This window comes from Macrobrachium rosenbergii, chromosome 2, assembly GCF_040412425.1.
Source record: "Macrobrachium rosenbergii isolate ZJJX-2024 chromosome 2, ASM4041242v1, whole genome shotgun sequence".
Classification (NCBI taxonomy): Eukaryota; Metazoa; Arthropoda; class Malacostraca; order Decapoda; family Palaemonidae; genus Macrobrachium; species Macrobrachium rosenbergii.
The window spans coordinates 81,576,902-81,597,110 of NC_089742.1; the positions used below are offsets into that span (position 1 = coordinate 81,576,902).

General features: G+C 39.7%; 1 protein-coding gene across 2 annotated transcripts in view; it reads left to right on the top strand.

Annotated features, from left to right (window-relative positions):
• Window positions 1-20,209, top strand: part of ca (claret) — a 307,235-nt gene that overhangs the window by 234,740 nt on the left and 52,286 nt on the right. For both annotated transcript variants that reach the window (XM_067121505.1, XM_067121496.1), the window contains exon 23: window positions 5,831-6,028. In XM_067121505.1, the coding sequence (XP_066977606.1) occupies window positions 5,831-6,028 (198 nt within the window). The remainder of the gene's footprint in view (window positions 1-5,830; window positions 6,029-20,209) is intronic.

Sequence of the window (20,209 nt, forward strand, 5' to 3'; positions counted from 1 at the left end):
AAGTTCAGTTTATATCGTTTTCAATACACCCAAAGCATTAAAAGTAAGGTTTTCTTAGGATTTTTTACGATTTTTGACAATTTTTCGGTTTACAATGATTTTCGGTTTAAGACGCGCTGTAAAAATGGAACCCCTGTCGTAAACCGGGGACTACCTGTAGTGAATACAGTGAAGCGGAGGAGGTGGCTACTCGTCCTGCCGGTTCTCCTAGACAGAGGTCACTGTTCTGCTCCCCTGAACTTGGGAGAAGACATACTGTAAGTCCAAGGGAGGCTGGTGGGGTTTGCCCACAGGTAGCTGCCCCCTCAGTTGAGCCTGTTGCATGTTCCCAGGTATCAGCAGACAGCCACTGGAAAGGCATCTTGATGGATGTGCACCAGTTATCATCCAGTTCTGAGGATTCCGGCAATGACATGAGGCACCGCAAGCGCTATCTTGATGCATCTTGCCCTCTGAAGAAGCATGCACATGATGTTGCATGCCACTCTCTGCTGCCTGTCAAGCGGTATAAGGAGGCAAATCTCAGCCCACAGCCTTTCTGCATTTTTGCTGTGGATCCCTCTGTCTCTGCCTCGGTCCGACATCCACTCTGTGCATGGGATAGCCCGCGACCTCTCCTGACCACCCAGTTGTTGAGTGCCCTTGCTTGGCCCCCAAGTGCCTTGCTCCTCCTGAATGCTCGGCGCCACCTCCCAAGCACCTGGCACCAGCTTCCGAGAGCCCAGCGCCAGCTCCCAAGCGCCCGGCATCAACTCTTCAGTACCAATCTCTTGCTTAGAGCGCCAAGCCCTTGCTTCTGACCATGGGTCTCCTAGCCTGTGCAGCTCTCCTTCAATATTTGGTGGCGAGCTTTCCAACCTTTATTGCACCAGCTGCCCTGGTCTTGCCTGCCTCAACCTTCCTGATGAGGAGCCATCCAGATGACAGATCTAGGCCCCCCACAGTGGTGCTTTCCTCATCTTCTGGGAAGGCACCCAAGGAGATTGAAAATTGGCTTTCTGCTAAGAGGGAGCAAGGTAAAGCTTCCTTTGCCTTTCCTCCTTTTCACTTAGTCCATAGGAGGTATCTTTCCTACTCCACTGAGGAAGCTCCTTCTTTGGGATTAGTTGCCTCCTCCTGAGGGGACTTCTCTGGCCTTATCGACTCTTCCTGATGCTTGGCGTTTTTGTGTCAGCGAAAATTATGTTTTCATCAGCAGAACTTGACTACCTTGTCAAGGACCTCTTCAAGGTGTTTGAAATTTTCAGTTTTTTGGCCTGGACAGTGGGAGCACTAGCCAAGAAGAATGAACATTGCAATAATTTAGTAGAAGTTGTCTCGGACTGTCTAGGAGTCCTATCTTGTGCAGACAAGGCCATCAGGGATGGCTCTCTTGAACTTACGACTTTTCTCTTGGGTGGTTTTGAAGAAAAGAGAATTATGGTGCTCCTTTACCACTAAAGGAGTCACTCAGACCTAGAAGTCGGACCTCCAAAATAAGTCGAATCAGAATCTGCTGGCTCATTCTTCCAGATGCCCCAAGGATTTGTCTCCGTTTGTTTATAAGATGGTCTCTCCTCTCCAGCAACATCTCTTTCATGGGAGTAAGCCCAAGTCACAGTCTAGGATCTGCTCCAATGTCTGCTTCTTGGCCAGAACTATCAAGAGGAGCTCAACCAAGTCCTTACCCAAGAAATGAGGAAGAAGTCATCCGTGCACAAGTGGGAGCCAGACTTCTCGGGTTTTAGAAGTAGAGTATCAGAGAGGCAGAACAGTGGATTGTCAAGGTTCTGAGGGAGAGCTACTCCATCCTGTTCACGGAGAGCCCCCTTTAGTCACTTCTCCCATCATATTGACAGCCTACTCAAGAGGCTCAGAGAAACATTTGGCTCTTTTGTAGGAGGTCTCCTCTCTTCTTCTAAAGAGAGCCATAGAAGAAGTTGAGGATATCAACTTAGAGGACTTCTACAACCATCTGTTTGTGGTCCCCAAATCATCGGGGGTTGGAGATCAGTCCTTGATGTAAGCGCCCTCAATCTCTTCGTCCGGAAGATGAAGTTCAAGATGTAGGCAAACCAGTCAGTCCTTTCATCCATTCACCAGGGCAGTTGGTGATAACCTTGGATATGCAGGATGCATACTTTAATATTCCCATCCATCAGGACTCCAGGAAGTATCTAGGGTTCGTCTTTCAAGACAAAAATCTTCCATTTTCGGGCTCTTTGCTGTGGCCTTTCTACAGCTCCTCTAGTGTCCACTGGAGTCCTTACTCCTCTAGCAAAGTGGCTTTATTTAATAGGCATAATTGTCAATCTATATCCAGATGGCTGGCCTCTTTGATCCCCTTCAAGGGAAAAGTGCATGAGGACTTTAACAAGATTCTTCTCCTCACTCAAGAACTGGCCCTGTTGCAAGAGAGTCTCCTTTTGGGGCTGAGTCTCACCACTCGGACTTTACAGGCTTTTCTGTCTGCCAAGAGAATCGCCAGCTGCCTTCAAGACGGTCCACAAGTTTCCAGCCCTTTTGCCAGCGAGATGTTCGCCAAGTTAGGCAGACTTCATAGGAGAGCTCTGCAATTCTATCTCAAGGCCAACTGGAACAGGGAACACTGCCGGATACCTTTGTGTTTCCTATAAACCAGAGATCAAGTTGGACCTGCAGTGGTGGCTGTCTGAACAAAGACTTTCAGAAGGAAAGCCTCTTAATCCTCAGAGCCCAGACCTAGATTTCTATTCAGACGCCTTGGATCTAGGGTGGGAGCCCTCTTGGGGAACTGGGAAGTTTCTGGGACATGGTCCCCAGAAGAACAGAACCTTCACGTCTACGTCAGAGAGCTGAAAGCAATTCACTTAGGGCTTCTGTGCTTCTCGACCCTAGTTCACGACAAGACTGTGGTAGTCCATTCAGACAATACCACAGCCCTAACATACATATGAGAGCAAGGCAGCACTCACTCATTTTCTCTCTGCCAGACAGCAAGACACCTTCTACTGTAGGCATATCAAAATTGAGTGATTGTAGTCGCTCGATTTACCCAGGGCAAACTAAATGTTCTGGTGGATGAACTGAGCTGTCGGAAGCAGGTCCTTCCCACTGAATGGACCTTGGATCCCCAGGTCTGTCAGGATCTCTGGAAATTATGGGGCAGGCCGACATTGGATCTGTTTGCCACCTCAAGGAACCATCGCCTTCCTCTCTTTTGTTGTCCGGCCCCGGACCCTCTAGCATGGGCAACAGATGTTGTGCTGCAAGATTGGTCCAACTTGGAACTCTACGCCTTTCCACCCTTCAGCATGGTCAGGGGAAGTGCTGAACAAGTTTCAGGCTCATCGCAACGTTACGATGACCCTCATAGCCCCGTTCTGGCCCATGAAAGAATGATTCCTGGACCTGCTACGGTTGTGGGTGGACTTTCCAAGACTCCTTTCCCAAAACCCGTGTCTACTCAGACAATCTTATTTCAAGAGATACCACCAAGGATTGTCCGCTCTTGCCCTGTCTGGAAGCTTGTTGGAGTGAAAGGGTTTTTCAAGACGTGCTGCAGAGGCTACTGCAAGATGCAGGTGTCAGTCCTCTAGCCGCGTCTACCAGGCTGAGTGGCCAATTTTCTGAAGCTGGTGTCTCAGAATCAATGTCTCTTCTGAAACATCTGTGACCCAAATTGTGGATTTCCTTCTTTATCCGAGGAGACCTAGGAATCTCTCGTCCTCCACCATTAAGGAGTATCAAGCTATGTTTAGCTCAGTGTTGAAGCACAGGGGCCTGGATCTTTCATCAAACCCAGATCTTACCAACCTCATCAAGTCCTTTGATACATCCAGGGAAAGGAAGGAACATCTGGTCTCCTGGAACCTGGACGTAGTGTTGAAGTAGCTGACAAGTCCCTCTTTTGAACCCCTACGTTCCTCTTCTTGGACAGATCCCCTCAGTAGAGGATCTGAAACAGGTTTTGGGTGATGGATGGATCCCCTTTGAGGAGGATTAATATTACACGCCATACGATTTGTCTATATCGAGGGGGAAAGAGTTTCCAGTACTTCAATGGCCCATAAGTTAATTGTGGCAACTAAAGAATTCAGCTCAGCTTGATCGTGGGCATCTTGGGAACTTCAGTATTGTTCTTGACTTGGAGGGGCAATGTCTTGTTCCTCTCTCTCTTCCATGACGTCTTTTTATTTATTTGCTCATAAATAGACCCAGGGATTACTGTTGGTTTTAGTTCTTACCTTTTATGATATGTCAGTTATAGTTGTAATTTTGCAAAGAAATATTAGAAAAAATATGTATAAATCCAAAAAAAGTTACTTCACTTCCCGATCTCAGTAAATTTGCGTCAATATTTTACAACAAATATGCTCAGAATATGTTACTGATTTTAGTTCATGTGTTATGATATTGTGTAAGATGTAATTATAATTTTACAAAATAAAATAAAAATAAATTATTAGAAAAAACATGTATAACTTGGTAAAATTTACGAGTGTTTTGTAAAAGAGGCTCCTCATAGTGTTTTAAATACAGTAGTCACTTTCAACTTCCCATGGAAGGTAAGGAAAATTTTTTAGAAGTTTTTTCTTACACCATTTGGATTTGCATATCTTCCTCTTTCCATTGATGTCTTTTTTTTTCTTAAATTGGCCAACCTTAAAGTTTGCCCGGTCTGGGGTGTGCATTATATATAATTAGCCCGTCCCTTACAGGTTAAGTTTTATATATACTTACCAAGTAATTACAGAATTGGAGCCTGCCCTCCTCCCCTCTCTTGGACATAAGGGCGCAGACAGAATGAGGTTATCTGCTAAGTCATTTCCAGTACTCCCGTTAGTGGGCGGGGCTTGTCATTTACACTAAACAGTCGAAGTGTTACCTTGATTTTTTAAATTAAAGGTTGCCACGTGAGTTAGAAACTATAACTATGTAATTACTTGACAAGTAGATATCAAATTTAATATTATTATGTAAGTATCATTTTTATCATAACATATCTCAATCAAAAATTAAAGCATATTGCAGATATGGTGTCATATTTACTAATTTAACTTAGCCTTTTTGTATGTCATCTTTTATAAGGGAGGCTCATTTGGAATTTTATTAATTGTCCTTTCTCGTAACAAAATTCTCTCCACATTTCTAAATTGCTTTTTGCCATTTACTTTCCATTTGTTCGGTTGGGTAATTTGTAACTTAGATGTCCCATACCTTTATTTCTGTCTTATTCCAGATTTCACTATATTGTTTATGAACAAATCTGTGGGGGCAAGTCCTCTGAGTCTACAAATCTGTGGGGGCAAGTCCTCTGAGTCTAAAAAGGACGTGTGACTTTCCTAAATTTCTTTAGAATAACATTGATACAGTAATTTATAACGTTTACATGAAATCTAACATTATTATCATTATTATTCTTGAGAATACAGTAATAATGGTGCAGTAGTGCTTTTAAATGTTTCTCATGAAATTCAAATAGATAAAAATGCATTAGTAGTTTATAAATTTTTTCTTTAAATTCAAATACTTTAAGTCATTTATATTCTAGACTTCATATGACCCATTGACTTGTAACTAAATTTCAAGTAAAGCATTACATACTTCATAAGAAACCTTTCTTGTGATGCAAAAGTAAATCTGTCAGAAGTAAGTTGTTGTCCTCAACTCCTTTGATTCTGTTCTTGTGCTATTTCACTACATAACTTTTTCTTATTCAAGTAACATCCACTTTCGTACTGGAACTTCAAAGATGAGAAATATGGTTAAGATAGAATCACACTCAATTATGTAGCTCAGTGTGACCTTCATAACTGAAATTGGATAACATTTCAGAATATAATACTGTACAGTATTCATTTTCCTTCAGTGTTGTTGGTGAAGCTGTAAGGATAATGGATCATTACTTGAGGCTTCAGACTGAGGAGTCACAAACAGGAATGAAACATGTCTTGCAAGAAGGAATCTCACTTTGGCTGTCACATGCCTTGCCTTTAGCACAGTTAGAAGACTTACTCCTTACACACTTACCAAGGACTGTGTATCCATTAGCTTTGTTGCTCTTTGGGTATGTATTTTCTTGACTTTGTTCAGTGCCAGTTTGAAATGCTTAAATGTATTTTGGAGAGTGGATTTTATATAAAGTGTGTACTTTTTGATAATGGTGATGATGTGTCAAAAGTTTAAGAACTTTGCTTTTCTTTCAAAATTTCCTTATTTTCCATTGATCTTAGTAATCAATTTAAAAAAATACCAAGTTTCTTGACACGCATAGTGTTTAATGTATTCAAGTAAAGAAATATAGTATAGAAAAAGAACACCATGCAAGTTTTGCAATGGCAAGTTGAGTAAATTGTAAATTATATCATCATAGACAATACTGTATTTGGGAAAGTGATGGTTCCCATGTGAGATCCAGTAATTTGTTAGATATTCCTATAGAAAATACACCTTGTCTTTTTACAGATTACAAAGCTTTTACATTTATTAAAAATCCCATTCTAACAAAATACAGATGCTGGCACTCTCTGTAATGTTAAAGATTTTGGGGAAGTTCTGTGTTGAAATATTATTTGTGAAAGATAGTCGAACAGGATATTTCCCAGTACTATTGTTTAAAGTTGTTATACCATGTACAATTCTGACATCAAGCCAGTAGGCAACAAGAAAGGGGGCACCAAGAAGGAAAATGGGGATTTAAAGATGTAACCAACAGAGATCAGATTCATGGCTGGAGTATGATGGAAGTTGGGAGAGAGAAATGGTATCAAGAGGCTGCAAAAATTACTTTAATCTCCAAGGTTGAGGTGGCATGCTAAAATTATCATCATCTGTATTGGGAAAAAGAAGCTGCCAATGAAGAATTTTGTGTAAAAGGTCACGGTAGACTACAGACAGCCAAATGCGAGAGCAATAATTCATCATGGCTAAATAAGGGCTAAAACAGGTGGCAGTTCTATTAACTTTTTAAAATTTGTAGGACCATAACCATTGGCAAACACAGTAGGTATATTTAATGACTGCAAAATAGAAAAATTGTTGTCTTGGTATTGCCAGATATTCCAAATCATCAAGTACAGTATGGCCTATGAATACTAGTGGGTCACAGAGTAGGATTATTATATAAGTTCTGCCAATCAATAAGGTTTAGCTATATTGGAGTAACTCATGCTTTTTGATAGCGTAGTCGCTGTCTCGTCCTCAAAGGAGTTACCCCCCATGGTGTGCCAGTGCTCCCATGGTGACTAGACTAGTATCAAAGAAATATTTTTCTAGCCTGGTCTTGTAGCCGGGTATTGTGTCGTAATGAAAACACTATGACACGTGATAGAGTATAATGGACTCAAAGATAAGAGGGCATTTTCCCTTATCTTCAGCGAAGCTGAACCCAGTTTTTCCTACGTCAAAACTGCAAGAAGTGACTATTGCGCATGCGCGTCTGCCATCTTGTTTTACGACCGGGCAGGCAAAAAGACCATCTCCATTACCCTCTTCTAGCGCAAGTGATACGCATCACCCGTCAGTGCTCCTTACTGTTTTCAAGCGTGTAAAGCAGCAAGTATTATGGAAACATCCAAACACGAAAGTTAAGTGCTTATTTTTAAACTCGAGTTTTAAAAATTGTTAGTTTTAACTGTGGAACAAATGCCTTTTGTGTATAGATTCCCGAAAACTGAACTTTGTTTTCGCAGCACATGGTTGGTGTCTTCAGAGCACATGACCGGTGCCCTCTCGTGATCTCTGTTAGTTGCGAAAGTTTTAAAAATTTGATGTTTTGATCGTTCAGTTTATAATGTGTAACCAAAGAAATGTTCCACAATTTAGTATTAATTTAGATAATCCTTTCAGATAACGGTGTCCACAATAGCCTAGGCGGTAGCCTACAGAGACGGTAGCCTAATAAATTCAGTCAGAATAATGTTAATGTAGTAGATGTTGTCCATAGCCTATATCCTAGGATTACATATCCTAAAGGTGATTGAAATATTCTGGGGTAGAGATTAACCCAATTTAAGGTAAGTAAGAACCTTTTAAAAACATATTCTTTTACGGAACTAGGCAGCAGCCCAGTTTACACCAAGGATCCTAGATTTCGGTAAACAGGAAACTAAACATTTTCCCTTCGGTATAACCGCGGAACTTGCGTATGATCCATATAATCTAGGACTAGGCAGTAGCTATATTAGTTTAAGTTAAACTTACAAAAACACCCCATTATTGGACAATCACTACTAGTTAGTAATCTACTAGATGATAATCTAGAACCAGATGAAAATAGTAACCTATGCAAGATGAGATAGTAGCCTAGCCTCAAGGCTACATACTTAGGCATTTGTGTTTTATGTAACCATACCCTTGTGAAATAATTAGCACAGATTATGCAGTATCCTAGATTAGAGTAAGTGATAACCTGACTATAAGAGTTTACATTATTGGCCTACTATATGATATCATAGACCAAATAACCTAGGATTGGCTACAATCAAGGAAGTTGTCAACCTGAGCTAGACAAACATAGTAGCCTAACTGTGCTTACTTATTAGCAAATTGCTAAGTTTATATAGCCTATATATTTGTCATCTGTAAAAGTCAGGATTAGCTAATACCCTAACTAGGCTAAGAAAGAATAAGCCCAGTAGTGCATATAAACAGTATTCAAGGGTCAATAACATCAGTAAGATCTTGTGAAGCCTATATCCTTACAGGTGATATAAATTCTTGGAACAGACAGTAGCCTAACCAGATTTACTGGAAACCCCTCAAGGGAACGTTCCGATTGTTAATTTAGTAACAGCGCAGCTGAGTATCAGACAGAAATGTAGTATCAGCTGCACGAAATAAAAAACCAATAAAATTAATTTTATGGTAAGCTTATATATATATCCTTAGGTTCTTAATTAAACCTAGAAACGACCTAGAATAGGTTAAGCGAGATTCTTCTAAGAGATCTATGCTTAGATTAAAGTAGTTATACTAGAACTGTTAAACTAAGCCTTTTAAAACAGTAGCTTGGTTTAGCTGTTAAACAGATTAGTTTATAGAATAGTCCTTATGGCAGGACAGGAATTAAAATTTCACATAAGCCATTGCAAAAGGACTAACAGCTTAAGTAATGCAGCCCTATATGCTGACAGTCAACCTAAAATCTACAACAGTTTGTCAACTAGCATATTTTGTAGCGTATTACATTTACGCATGGTAACCAAATTAACCTGTAAGATGTAATATATTAATGGCACAAAGTTTTTTACAGTCTGTTCTTTCAGAAAACTATTTATTCTAAATTAGTTTCTAATAACAACTTGGTTCTTTCACTACAGGGCCACTACTATGCAGGACCCTCAGCTCAATAGCAAATTGCTCGGTTCGCTTTTTGCCAGTGGGTACGGTCCATTCCACCTGCCACGAGCATAGTCCTTGCAAAAATCAGGACAAATTTGCCTGGTCGCCAGATATGTGCGAGGTTTGCAGTGTGCTCTTGGCAACAAGTTTCAAGGACGAAACAGCTTGTTTCAGGCTGTCTTGATGGGTCCTAGGGTTCAGCAAGGGAGAGGAAGGGGGAGATTATATCTTTCCGGCAGATCTTCGGCAGCATATACTTAACCCGTTCTCAGGGGATCCATATTCGGGCCAAAACCCAATAACATCAGTCCCCAGGACCTCCCAGGCAAACCCTGCGGAGAAAATGAAGGAAGTTCCTCTTGGAGGTGATCATCACTTAGATGAAATTGATATTGCTACCGAAATGTCCTTGCTGAACCCAGAAGGACCAGGGACACTACCTTCAGCTTATTGGGGCAGAAACTTTCCAGAAGGAATTCAATCCCACATGCATATTTCAGAAGCTGATCAGGATCCTTCCCCAAAAGGGATACAAAGGATTCAGTTAACCCCAAGTGAAATGACTACATATTCAGAGGGGGTATAGTAACTCACCCAGGACTTCTACTCCCTGGGCTACAGGCAGTCACACTTCGGCTGCAGATGCTCAGTCAGAATATGCAAGCTCCCCAAAAGGGATACACAGTTTGCAGTATTTGACCAGTTCCGTAAGGAAATTATGAGCAACATCAAAGATGCCCTTGCCACAGAACGGCAGTACATAATGGGCATTTTGCATGATTCGAACAGGAAATTAAAGAAATAAAGTCAGTGATGTACACTCCAAAGTGTAAAAGTACTTCATCCTGCAATCGAAAAGGAGAGTGGAAACAACAGGGCTCCAACATTCTCCCCTATTGATGATCCTAACAATCCTTGGCGAGACGCTTCAATGTGCATTTTCTCTCCTGATGGTAAGTATCTCATTAACGAGAGAAAAACCATGATTGAAGTTGTTCATGTGGAGTTTAGAGACAAGGCAGCATTCCCTAATACGGAGTGGCGCCTGATTCCACCGTTACCGGACATGGAGAAACCTCAAAAGGAAACGGTTCTCTTATGTGGTAACACAGCATTAAAAGCTGTTGATGGCGCCCTTTACCAGATCAACGGTAGGTGGATCTATACTCCCATCATGAATAAAACTCAATTAGCTCACCAAGTACCTCCAGCCTTCTGTCCCTTCACTTTTAAAATAATTAATCATGTGAAGACAAACTTCCAGAATTATGTAGTAACTAGAAAACGGGAGCCATTGGCAGAACTAAAACCATTTGTCACAGTCCTCCCGGTTTGAAAAATTCCACCAAGGAGTGGGCAACACTTCAGCTCCTTTCGAAAGGAAAAAGCTCCCCTTGGATGTTGCTACTCAACAATTTGGGACTCCTATGAGAAGAATCTCAGATGAGACAGCTTCATCAGAATTCCGTGCTAGGACTCTTCTCCTCAGTATCTTGACCTCTTCCACCTTGCTAGAAGCTGCCACCAAAAGGCTTCCAGAGGACACCAGGACATATTTTGCTGCTTTGGCTAAAAGTCTCATGAGAACCCTATGGGAAGCACTCTGCGACTTTTTAGACTGGCGCTTAAAAGCGCGAATGTAAACATTGGAGGGCGCCAACAAGTCATTTCCTAATGTAACAGCCTTATTACAGTCTAATCCCTTCTGTAGGGACCTGTTTGAGGATGCTGTGGTAACACAAGTCAACGAGCAAGCACGACAACAAAATTGTACTGTGTATGCTCTTCTGGGAAAAGGAGTAATTGGGAAACAAAAAACCCGGAATTTCCCTTTACCCAGCTCAAAAAAGGTTCGTTTTGATCAAAAATCATATAAGCCTGCAATCACCTCCAAATCTTTTCCTCACAAACAGGTAAGTAGCCAGAAAGGACAAACTCCTTCAAAAGTACAGCAACAGCCACATAAGCAAGGACATCCTTTTCATAAGGTCCAAAAACCATCATACAAAGGAAAAGGAAAAGCAATGCCTGGAATGCCCATCAAAGGAAAAGGTAGAGGAAGAGGCGGATATCAATAGGAATTGTTTGGTTGGGGGTAGACTCCAAAGACACCACAAAGAATGGAAGTCTTCTCCTTGGGGACACAGCATTGTTCTCAACGAACTGAGGTGGAAATGGTCCCACCCTCCCCCTCCTTTAAAGGGGTTCTTTCAAGCATCAAACCCCTCTCTAGAAGATTACGTGCAGAAGGCCCTATTAAAAGGTGCCATAGAGAAACATACGTATATTCGCCACCAGGCACGTCTCTTCAGCATTCCCAAAAAGGATTCCTCGGAAAAAAGAGTGATCCTCGACCTATCAACATTGAACAAGCACATTCTTTGCCAAAAGTTTCGGATGACTACCATTGCCCAAGTACGTTCAGTCATTCCAAAAAGGAGTTGGACAGTTTCTTTAGATCTGAAAGATGCATACTGGCACGTCCCTATTGCCGCTCCCTTTCGCCCCTTCCTAGGGTTCCAGATAGGGAAAGAGACTTACAGGTTCAAAGTCATGCCCTTTGGACTAAACATTGCCCCAAGAATTTTTACAAAACTAGCAACGGTAGTCATCCAGGAACTCAGGAAGGAAAGAATAAAACTAATATCTTACCTAGACGAATGCCTAATAAACTTAAGAGCAGTGATCAACAGACTCCAGTCAAAAGGTTTCCTAATAAATTGGGAAAAATCCCGTCTCACACCCAGCAGACGTTTTCAGTGGTTGGGACTGTGTTGGGATACTCTGCAGGGCCTGTTGTCTCTCCCCATCAAAACTCAGAGCAGGATAAGGAAAGACCTCAAAAGGTTCCGAGACCAGCCCAGAGTTTCAAGACGGCAATTAGAACGCCTGATGGGTCTACTGCAATTTGCGTCCATAATAGATCCAATACTCAGATTGCAATTGAAAAACGTGAACATATTTTGGCTGTCACACGCAAGACAAAAGCTGCGAGACAGATCTCACCAAAAGAATCAAAAAGTCGGGGAGATACTTCGGCCTTGGACCAGGAAGGAATCTCTGGCGAAACAGGTCACCCTGACTCCTCCACCTGTAAGAGTGACAATACTCACAGATGCCTCATTGACAGGTTGGGGAGGACATTGGGAGGATCATCAGGTGGCAGGGAGGTGGTCAGTGTCTCTGAGGAAATGTCATATCAATTTCCTGGAACTGATGGCTGCGTTTTTGTCTCAAAAAACTCAAACCTCCAGAAGAGACACACATTCTGTTGGTCCTAGACAACACGACTGCAGTGTCCTGCATCAAGAGATTGGGATCACGTTCACCTCCTCTCAACATGGTAATGCTTGCCATTCTTCGGATGGCACAAGTAAAGAAGTGGCACCTGTCTGCAATTCACCTCACAGGGTCTCTCAATGTAATAGCAGACTCTCTATCGAGGAAAACGACAGCCTCAACGGAGTGGATGTTGGACAACCACTCTTTCCAAACAATAGCCAACATGCTTCCACAACCAGAAGTGGACCTGTTCGCCACATACGAGAACCACAAACTTCCAGTATATGTATCTCCGAACTTGGACAATCAAGCAATAGCAAGAGATGCCTTCCTACAAGACTGGAACAATTGGAAGATGATGTATCTTTTTCCGCCATTGTCCCAGATTTCAAAGGTTTTGAGCAAACTGCTAACCTTCAAAGGAACAGCTTACTTAATAGCCCCAAATTGGCCAAACAGACATTGGTTCCTATCACTTCAACAGTGGGCGAAAAGATCAATTCCACTGTCGTCCGCTGTACTATCCCAGAAAGTAGGAGGAAAATTATTTACGCATCCTCCTTTCTGAGCCGAGACCTTCACGTGTGGATTTTTAAACATTATCTACCGTGAAAGCTACTCACCCAACATTGCTAGGTACCTAGTGCAAAAAGTTACGGACGTCATCTATCCGACAATACCAGTCCGTATGGAAGATATGGTTAGGTTATATCCATACTGAGAGCCCAGTTGAAATTTCTATAGAAACACTTTTAAATTTTATGATATATCTTTTTGAAGACAAACGCCTTGCGGTTACAACAATCATGTCATACAAGACAGCATTATCAGAACCCTTGCTTTATGGATTCAGGATTGACTCCAGCATAGAAGTCGTTACTTCCCTTCTACGGTCTTTTGCTCTACAAAGACCTGCTCCCGAAAAGACTCCCAATTACTTGGTCCCTGAACAAGGTACTTGACTTCTATCTACTCCTCAGTTCAGTGGATCCAATACAACCGCAACTCTCAAACTACAAAAGGCGATCTTCCTAATTGCATTAGCTTCAGGGGCCCGTATTAGTGAACTGGGCTCTCTTCGACAGGGACGATATATCACACAAACTGTTGATAATCATTTATTATTGTCCCCAGGCCCATCATTCCTGGCCAAGAATGAGGATCCTTTAAAAAGGAAATCTCCTATTCTTATAAGGAAACTTAATTTAGCAGACAAAACATTATGCCCAGTTCAAGCACTTAAGGGTTACCTAGAGGTCACGGCAAACATCCCAGAAGGTCCGATTTTCCTACACCCTAGCACGAATAAACCACTCTCTCTACAAGGGCTAAGAATAATTTTAGTGTCCCTAATCAAAAAAGCAAACCCACACTCCTTTCCCAGGTCACATGACATAAGGAAAGTAAGTACATCATTGGCCTTCTTCAGAAATGTCTCCTTTGAAGAAGTCTCTGAAAGTACAGGGTGGGCATCAGAGACAGTGTTCTTAAAACATTACTGCCATGAGCTCGAACAAATTCGTCTGCACTGCATGTCAGTAGGTGGAATGGTTAGTCCCGACCCCATAGGCTCTACAGCAGAAAACCAGGGGTCTTCCTAACGGGTGAGTATGCTGACTATTGCTGGGAAAGATACGAAAAGACTGCAACCACACTCAGCATACTTAGGTAAGTCACTACAGAACTTCACCCTAAAAGTGCAAGTTCTTGTTTAGTTTTCTCATTTCTTGTTTCCAAAACCCCAAAAGGTTTTTTGGAATAAGGAATGGGGCTTGAAACTTGTGGCTTGACCTTGGACCATAAGTGTTTTTTCTTTGGGTTGTTTGGAATTTAAATTTTAAGAGCTTAAGCCTTTTGTCACCTGTCAATTTCTTTGGTAAAGCTCCTTTGCGGACGAGACAGCGACTACGCTATCAAAAAACAGGTTTTGACGTAGGAAAAACCTATTTTTGGTGGTCGCTGTTGAGTCCTCAAAACCCTCCCACTTCTCTGACAAAAGACATGGGATTTGGGCAAGGGATAATCCTACATTGACCAGCAGAGAGTAATGGAGATGGTCTTTTTGCCTGCCCGGTCGTAAAACAAGATGGCAGACACGCATGCGCAATAGTCACTTCTTGCAGTTTTGACGTAGGAAAAACTGGGTTCAGCTTCGCTGAAGATAAGGGAAAATGCCCTCTTATCTTTGAGTCCATTATACTCTATCACGTGTCATAGTGTTTTCATTACGACACAATACCCGGCTACAAGACCAGGCTAGAAAAATATTTCTTTGATACTAGTCTAGTCACCATGGAAGCACTGGCACACCATGGGGGGTAACTCCTTTGAGGACTCAACAGCGACCACCAAAAATAGGTTTTTCCTACATCAAAACCTGTTTTATCCTTAATGTTGCCCAGACTCCTAACACTTTATTGTTGCCTTGGAACCTTCAGAGAGTAACTACTTAGACCCTCTCATAACTTGACCCAAAGTATTTGATCAAAACTAAAATAGCCAATCATTCTTACCTCTTACATTAATTTTTTTAATCCTTACCCTATGAGGATTAATCTTTAATGCATAAATTGAAACTGCAAACATTTATGATTCAAGTGCAGAAATGGACCTTTCATCAACCACTTTCCAAAATTCAAATTCAAATCCAAACAGCCCATTAAAGCCATAAAAATCTAGAAACCTTAAATGAAAAGGAAAATTCAGACAAGACACAGCCTTAAATCATTTGATTCCATGCTTTGGAATGAAAATTGGTCAAGGTTTCTGGTATTAGAAACAGTTAAGAAGATACATACATTGTTGGAACTTGGAAATTTTTTATTAACTAGACATCCAACAAAAATGTCATTTAAAAAAGGTCGTTAAGACAAATGAAAGAATGATGATTGAAACCACCACCAAAGACGAGCCTGCAAGCTGTTTGGTAATGAAAATCATAGACAACATTAACCCTTAATGGACGGGCATCATCATATGAGTATCTGTAACAGGTTTTGAGTGATGGGCGGGCTAACTCATATGAGTATTAATATTACGCACCATACGATTTTAGCAGGAAAGATGTTCATAGCACTTCAGTGGTCCATAAATGTCTTGTGGCAACTGTGACAGTAGTTCAGCACAGGAGTGGACAGAGGGGGAATCGACAGTATGCCCTGAGACTTGTTAGAGAAATATATTGCCTGTCTCTATCCCATATCTTTTGATTTATTTGCTCATAAATATACCCAGGGATTGCTGTTGGTTTTAGTTCTTATCTTTTTTGATAGTATGTCAGCTATTTAATGTCAAAATAAAACACAGCAGAATGAATAATGTGCAGGGTTCTGTTATATTACCCACCAATGAAGATGAACTAATAGGTGAAAAGATTTTATTAGATTCTCTTCAGAGGAAATATAAACCTGGAATGTATGATATCCTCAGCAAGATAAACAGAATTACAGGCAGTTACGTTGGAGGTTCCGTTCCGACGCCGCGCTGTATGACCCAGAACGTTACAAGAAAAATGTATAAAAATGAGAAATAAAGTGACGAAAGCTTTACCTTTAATCCTCTGGGTGTACTGTACAGTATTTTACTTGTGTTCTGACTTGGTGTGCATCCAAAAACCTTCAAATTTTCACTTTATATTGCAGCTGTATGTACTTTTATTGTTCCGTTGCAGCATAAGATGACAACGTAACCTCAGAACATCCACTATAACCTGGAACCGAGTTTTAATTGATATATTTGAAAGTGATGTAACCAGAGTCTGACATAACCTGGGGACTGCCTAAATCATGAAAAGTGACAAAGATTGAATTCATGGACAATCTTCCTCCAAAAATTAAAATTATAGGACAAAAAAAGTTCTGAGACCACATGTACCTAAACCTCATCTATCCCAAAACTGTATTAAATGTGAACATGAAGCAAAAGAATGTACTAGCAATAACAGCAGATGTACCTACTGTAGATCTAGCAACTTACAATGCTATGGAATCACCTTTTTCTGTCAACTGTGGTCAAGACCATTGCAACAGATCAAAAGAATGTCTATCCTGTGTATACAACACTGAACTGAAACTTTTATGAGATAGAACAGGTACGTCCATAAGAAAGTAAAACTACATACTAAATGGTAGTTAACCAAAGACTGAGAAGTAGTAGCAAGGGGTATAATAAAACAATGCAGACAATGAATAATTCCAAGAAATAATACACAAACTGTAAATTTAGAAAAAAAACTGTAACCAAAATTTAATGAAGTCCTTAGTTCTTTGTAGGATGAGGATTCTTTAAACCTTGAAAAAACTGAAGAGATGGATGTGGAAGAAAATAGTATTAAACGTGTAAAAAAGTAAAAACTCATAGTGACAAAAACTCATATTGACAGGTCAGTTGGATTAGTAAGACCTGCTCCTGAGGTATTAAAAGAAATAAGGTTGTTGATAAAGCATTCAAAGTGGCAATTGTTTTGACTAGGTCAAATATACTACCTTGAAGCCCATCATCTTTAGTACATGGCAGTATTCATGGAGTAATGAATGTGAAAATAACTAACCCAGATTAAACAGACTGTTGGACTGTAATGTTCTTCACTCAAAAAAAAAGAGCATCATAGGAAAGTATTAATATCCTGTCTTTGAACCGGTTGCACTCACCAGTCTTGGATATTTGATGAAAAACCCACATGACCAATCCTTGAATATGGTCTGATTGAAATATTTATTAATAGTAGTAATAATAAGTAAGACCAAAAATATATGACAACCTCCAAAAAAAAACATGAAATGCCACCATCTTCAAGCCTAGGAGCAACTACAGTACAGCTTTGTCTGTGTTTTTTTTTTTTTTTTTGTGTGTAAGCTAACCAGAAGGGATTTTCTTGGCATATGATTGAAAATTGATAAGGTTACTCCAATAGCTAAATAGGATTGGCCCTGCTGATTACTGCCCAATTTCTGTAACCCTATGTTATTTAAAGTTTTTTAATGTTTCTTGGCAAAGATCTTATTGCTTATGTGAAAGTCATCATATGTTCTCTAGTATGCAGTGTGGCTTTTGTAAACTTATGGCTTTTTGCATTGATCCCCTCAGAGTATAGATCTGTGGTTGCTGAATTTCTTGACTAGATTTAGTGAAAATTAGGGCTTGAAGCAAATATGTAATGGCAGATGAAGTTAAACCCTAACAAAATTCAAAGTATGATTGCTGTTAAGCCAAGGACATTGTTCACTTTTTCAGTTGTTCAGAAGCTCAATATACCAAGAAATTCTTTCAAGAATTTTGGAGACTTGTCTCCTGAGGAAATGTCCCAATTCATTTAATCTTCCATGTTGTAAATACAGTACTGTTTTCTTGTATGGTCTCATCATTTGATATACTTCTTATTAAATTGTTGGACAAAAATTAAGTTCTGTTAAATTTCTTATCCCTTATCATAATAGGTTTTTTGCTCCATCATTCAGGTAGTTCATTGTGCATGCTGTTTGAGATAATTTATAATTCTGATCATCCTTTATATTCAGGTCTTCCTAGACTATACTATCTGCCACATAGAACTGGATATGCAGTTCATTCTAACAGTCTTGTCTTTTCTTCTGTAAGGTTTAGTAACAGTCTTCTAGTTTATTTCTTTTTGTTGCCAAATTGTTGAATGACTTTCCTAATCTTGTTGTTGAAATTTTGGTATTTTCATAAGTTCAGACTTGGCACAAATGCATTTTTGTAGAGAAAGCTTATAAGTCTTTCACATTTGTTGACACTGTGTATTTGTATTTTATATTATTTTTTTGTTACTTATCTTTTTGTTACTTTTCTTTCATAGTTTATTCCTTACTTTTCAGTTTCCTTTTCTGCACCAGGCTGCTTACCCTAATGTGGCTCTTAGCATTTAGCATTTGATCAAGGATTACTTACAAAAAATCAGCTGCTTATGCATCATAGTACTGGAGTAATTAAAAGTTGCAGTTATTTTTTCTAGCCATTATCTGGAAACATAATGAAAAATTTGATTTTTCAGAGAAGAGATGGAAATTAATGAAACTGGTTTATGTATTGGATATGTACCAAAGTTAAACCTTTAGGAAAAATTGTTTGGGAAGTAGCTTTTTTCATAGATTTAAAAATGAAAAAAGTACATAAAGTGGAGGAACTTTGAGTTCAAATTTTTTCGTTTTCCTTGCATTTGAAAAATATCATGTAAAAATGTTAAGCAAATTCCTCAAACCATAAGTCAAAATCCTAAGCTATAATATAATGGTTTTTGGAGTTAGTATACCCCTTAAATGAAGATGATTACAAACATATTCCTTGTCCCTTGATGCAGAGTAGTACTTCTCTAACATATCTTTGGCAGTTATCGAATTTTCACCAGCATACATCAAGTTATCAGAAAGACATGCTCGAAAAAAATTTTGGAAGAGTCTTCAGCATTTTCAATTGGTTCTGTTATTACATTTTCAAGAAGTTGCAGTATATTAAACAAGATCAAATATCTTAATTAAAAACAAACCCTTCAGGCCAGTCCTATAAGACTTAACAAGTTGTCATTACCCAGTAAGGCATAAATGCTAGATGTACAAGATCCAGAAATGGAGAATTTTAAATAGGTCCACCTAACATGATACTGCTTTATTTCTTTCAATTTTGTATACAGTGTCAGAAACTTTGAAATTTAAATACTAAGCTTGAGCACTCATTATCTTACCTGTTTAATTGCAGTAATGTACTGATTACAAGTGTTTAAATGTATTTTCTCTACTACACTATTAACCCTTAAACGCCGACTGGACGTATCATACGTCGACTAAAATTGTCTGTTGGGTGCCGAGTGGACGTACCCGCACGTCGACTACAAAAATTTCAACCTTCGGTCAACTTTGATTTCGATCGAAATGGTCGAAAAATGCAATTGTAAGCTAAAACTCTTACATTCTAGTAATATTCAATCATTTACCTTAATTTTGCAACAAATTGGAAGTCTCTAGCACAATATTTCGATTTATGGTGAATTTTTGAAAAGAACTTTTTCCTTACGCATTTAGCTGGTAACTTTCGGGTAAAAATTTCAGAAATTCTTTCGTCATTTTGTCGTAATGTTTGCACTGTTTTATATTAGCCGTTACATAAAGTTTTGTATGTGAAAATGTGCGCAATTTCATGTAAAATACAGCAAAATACAACCCATGGTTGTAGCTTTTATCAGTTTGGAAATATTTTCATATAAATCACGATAACTGCCAAAATTTCAACCTTCGGTCAACTTTGACTCGACCGAAATGGTAAAAACGCAATTGTAAGCTAAAAATCTTAAATTCTAGTAATATTCAACCATTTACCTTCATTTTCCAACAAATTGAAGTCTCTAGCACAATATTTCGATTTATGGTGAATTTTTTGAAAAACTTTTTCCTTACTCATCCGCACTAGTAACTTGGCGAAAAATTTCAGAAATTCTTTCGTCATTTTGTCGTAACTTTTGCACTGTTTTATATTAGCCGTTACATAAAGTTTTATATGTGAAAAATGTGCGCAATTTCATGTAAAAATACAGCAAAATACAACCCATGGTTGTAGCTTTTATCAGTTTGGAAATATTTTCATATAAATCACGATAACTGCCAAAATTTCAACC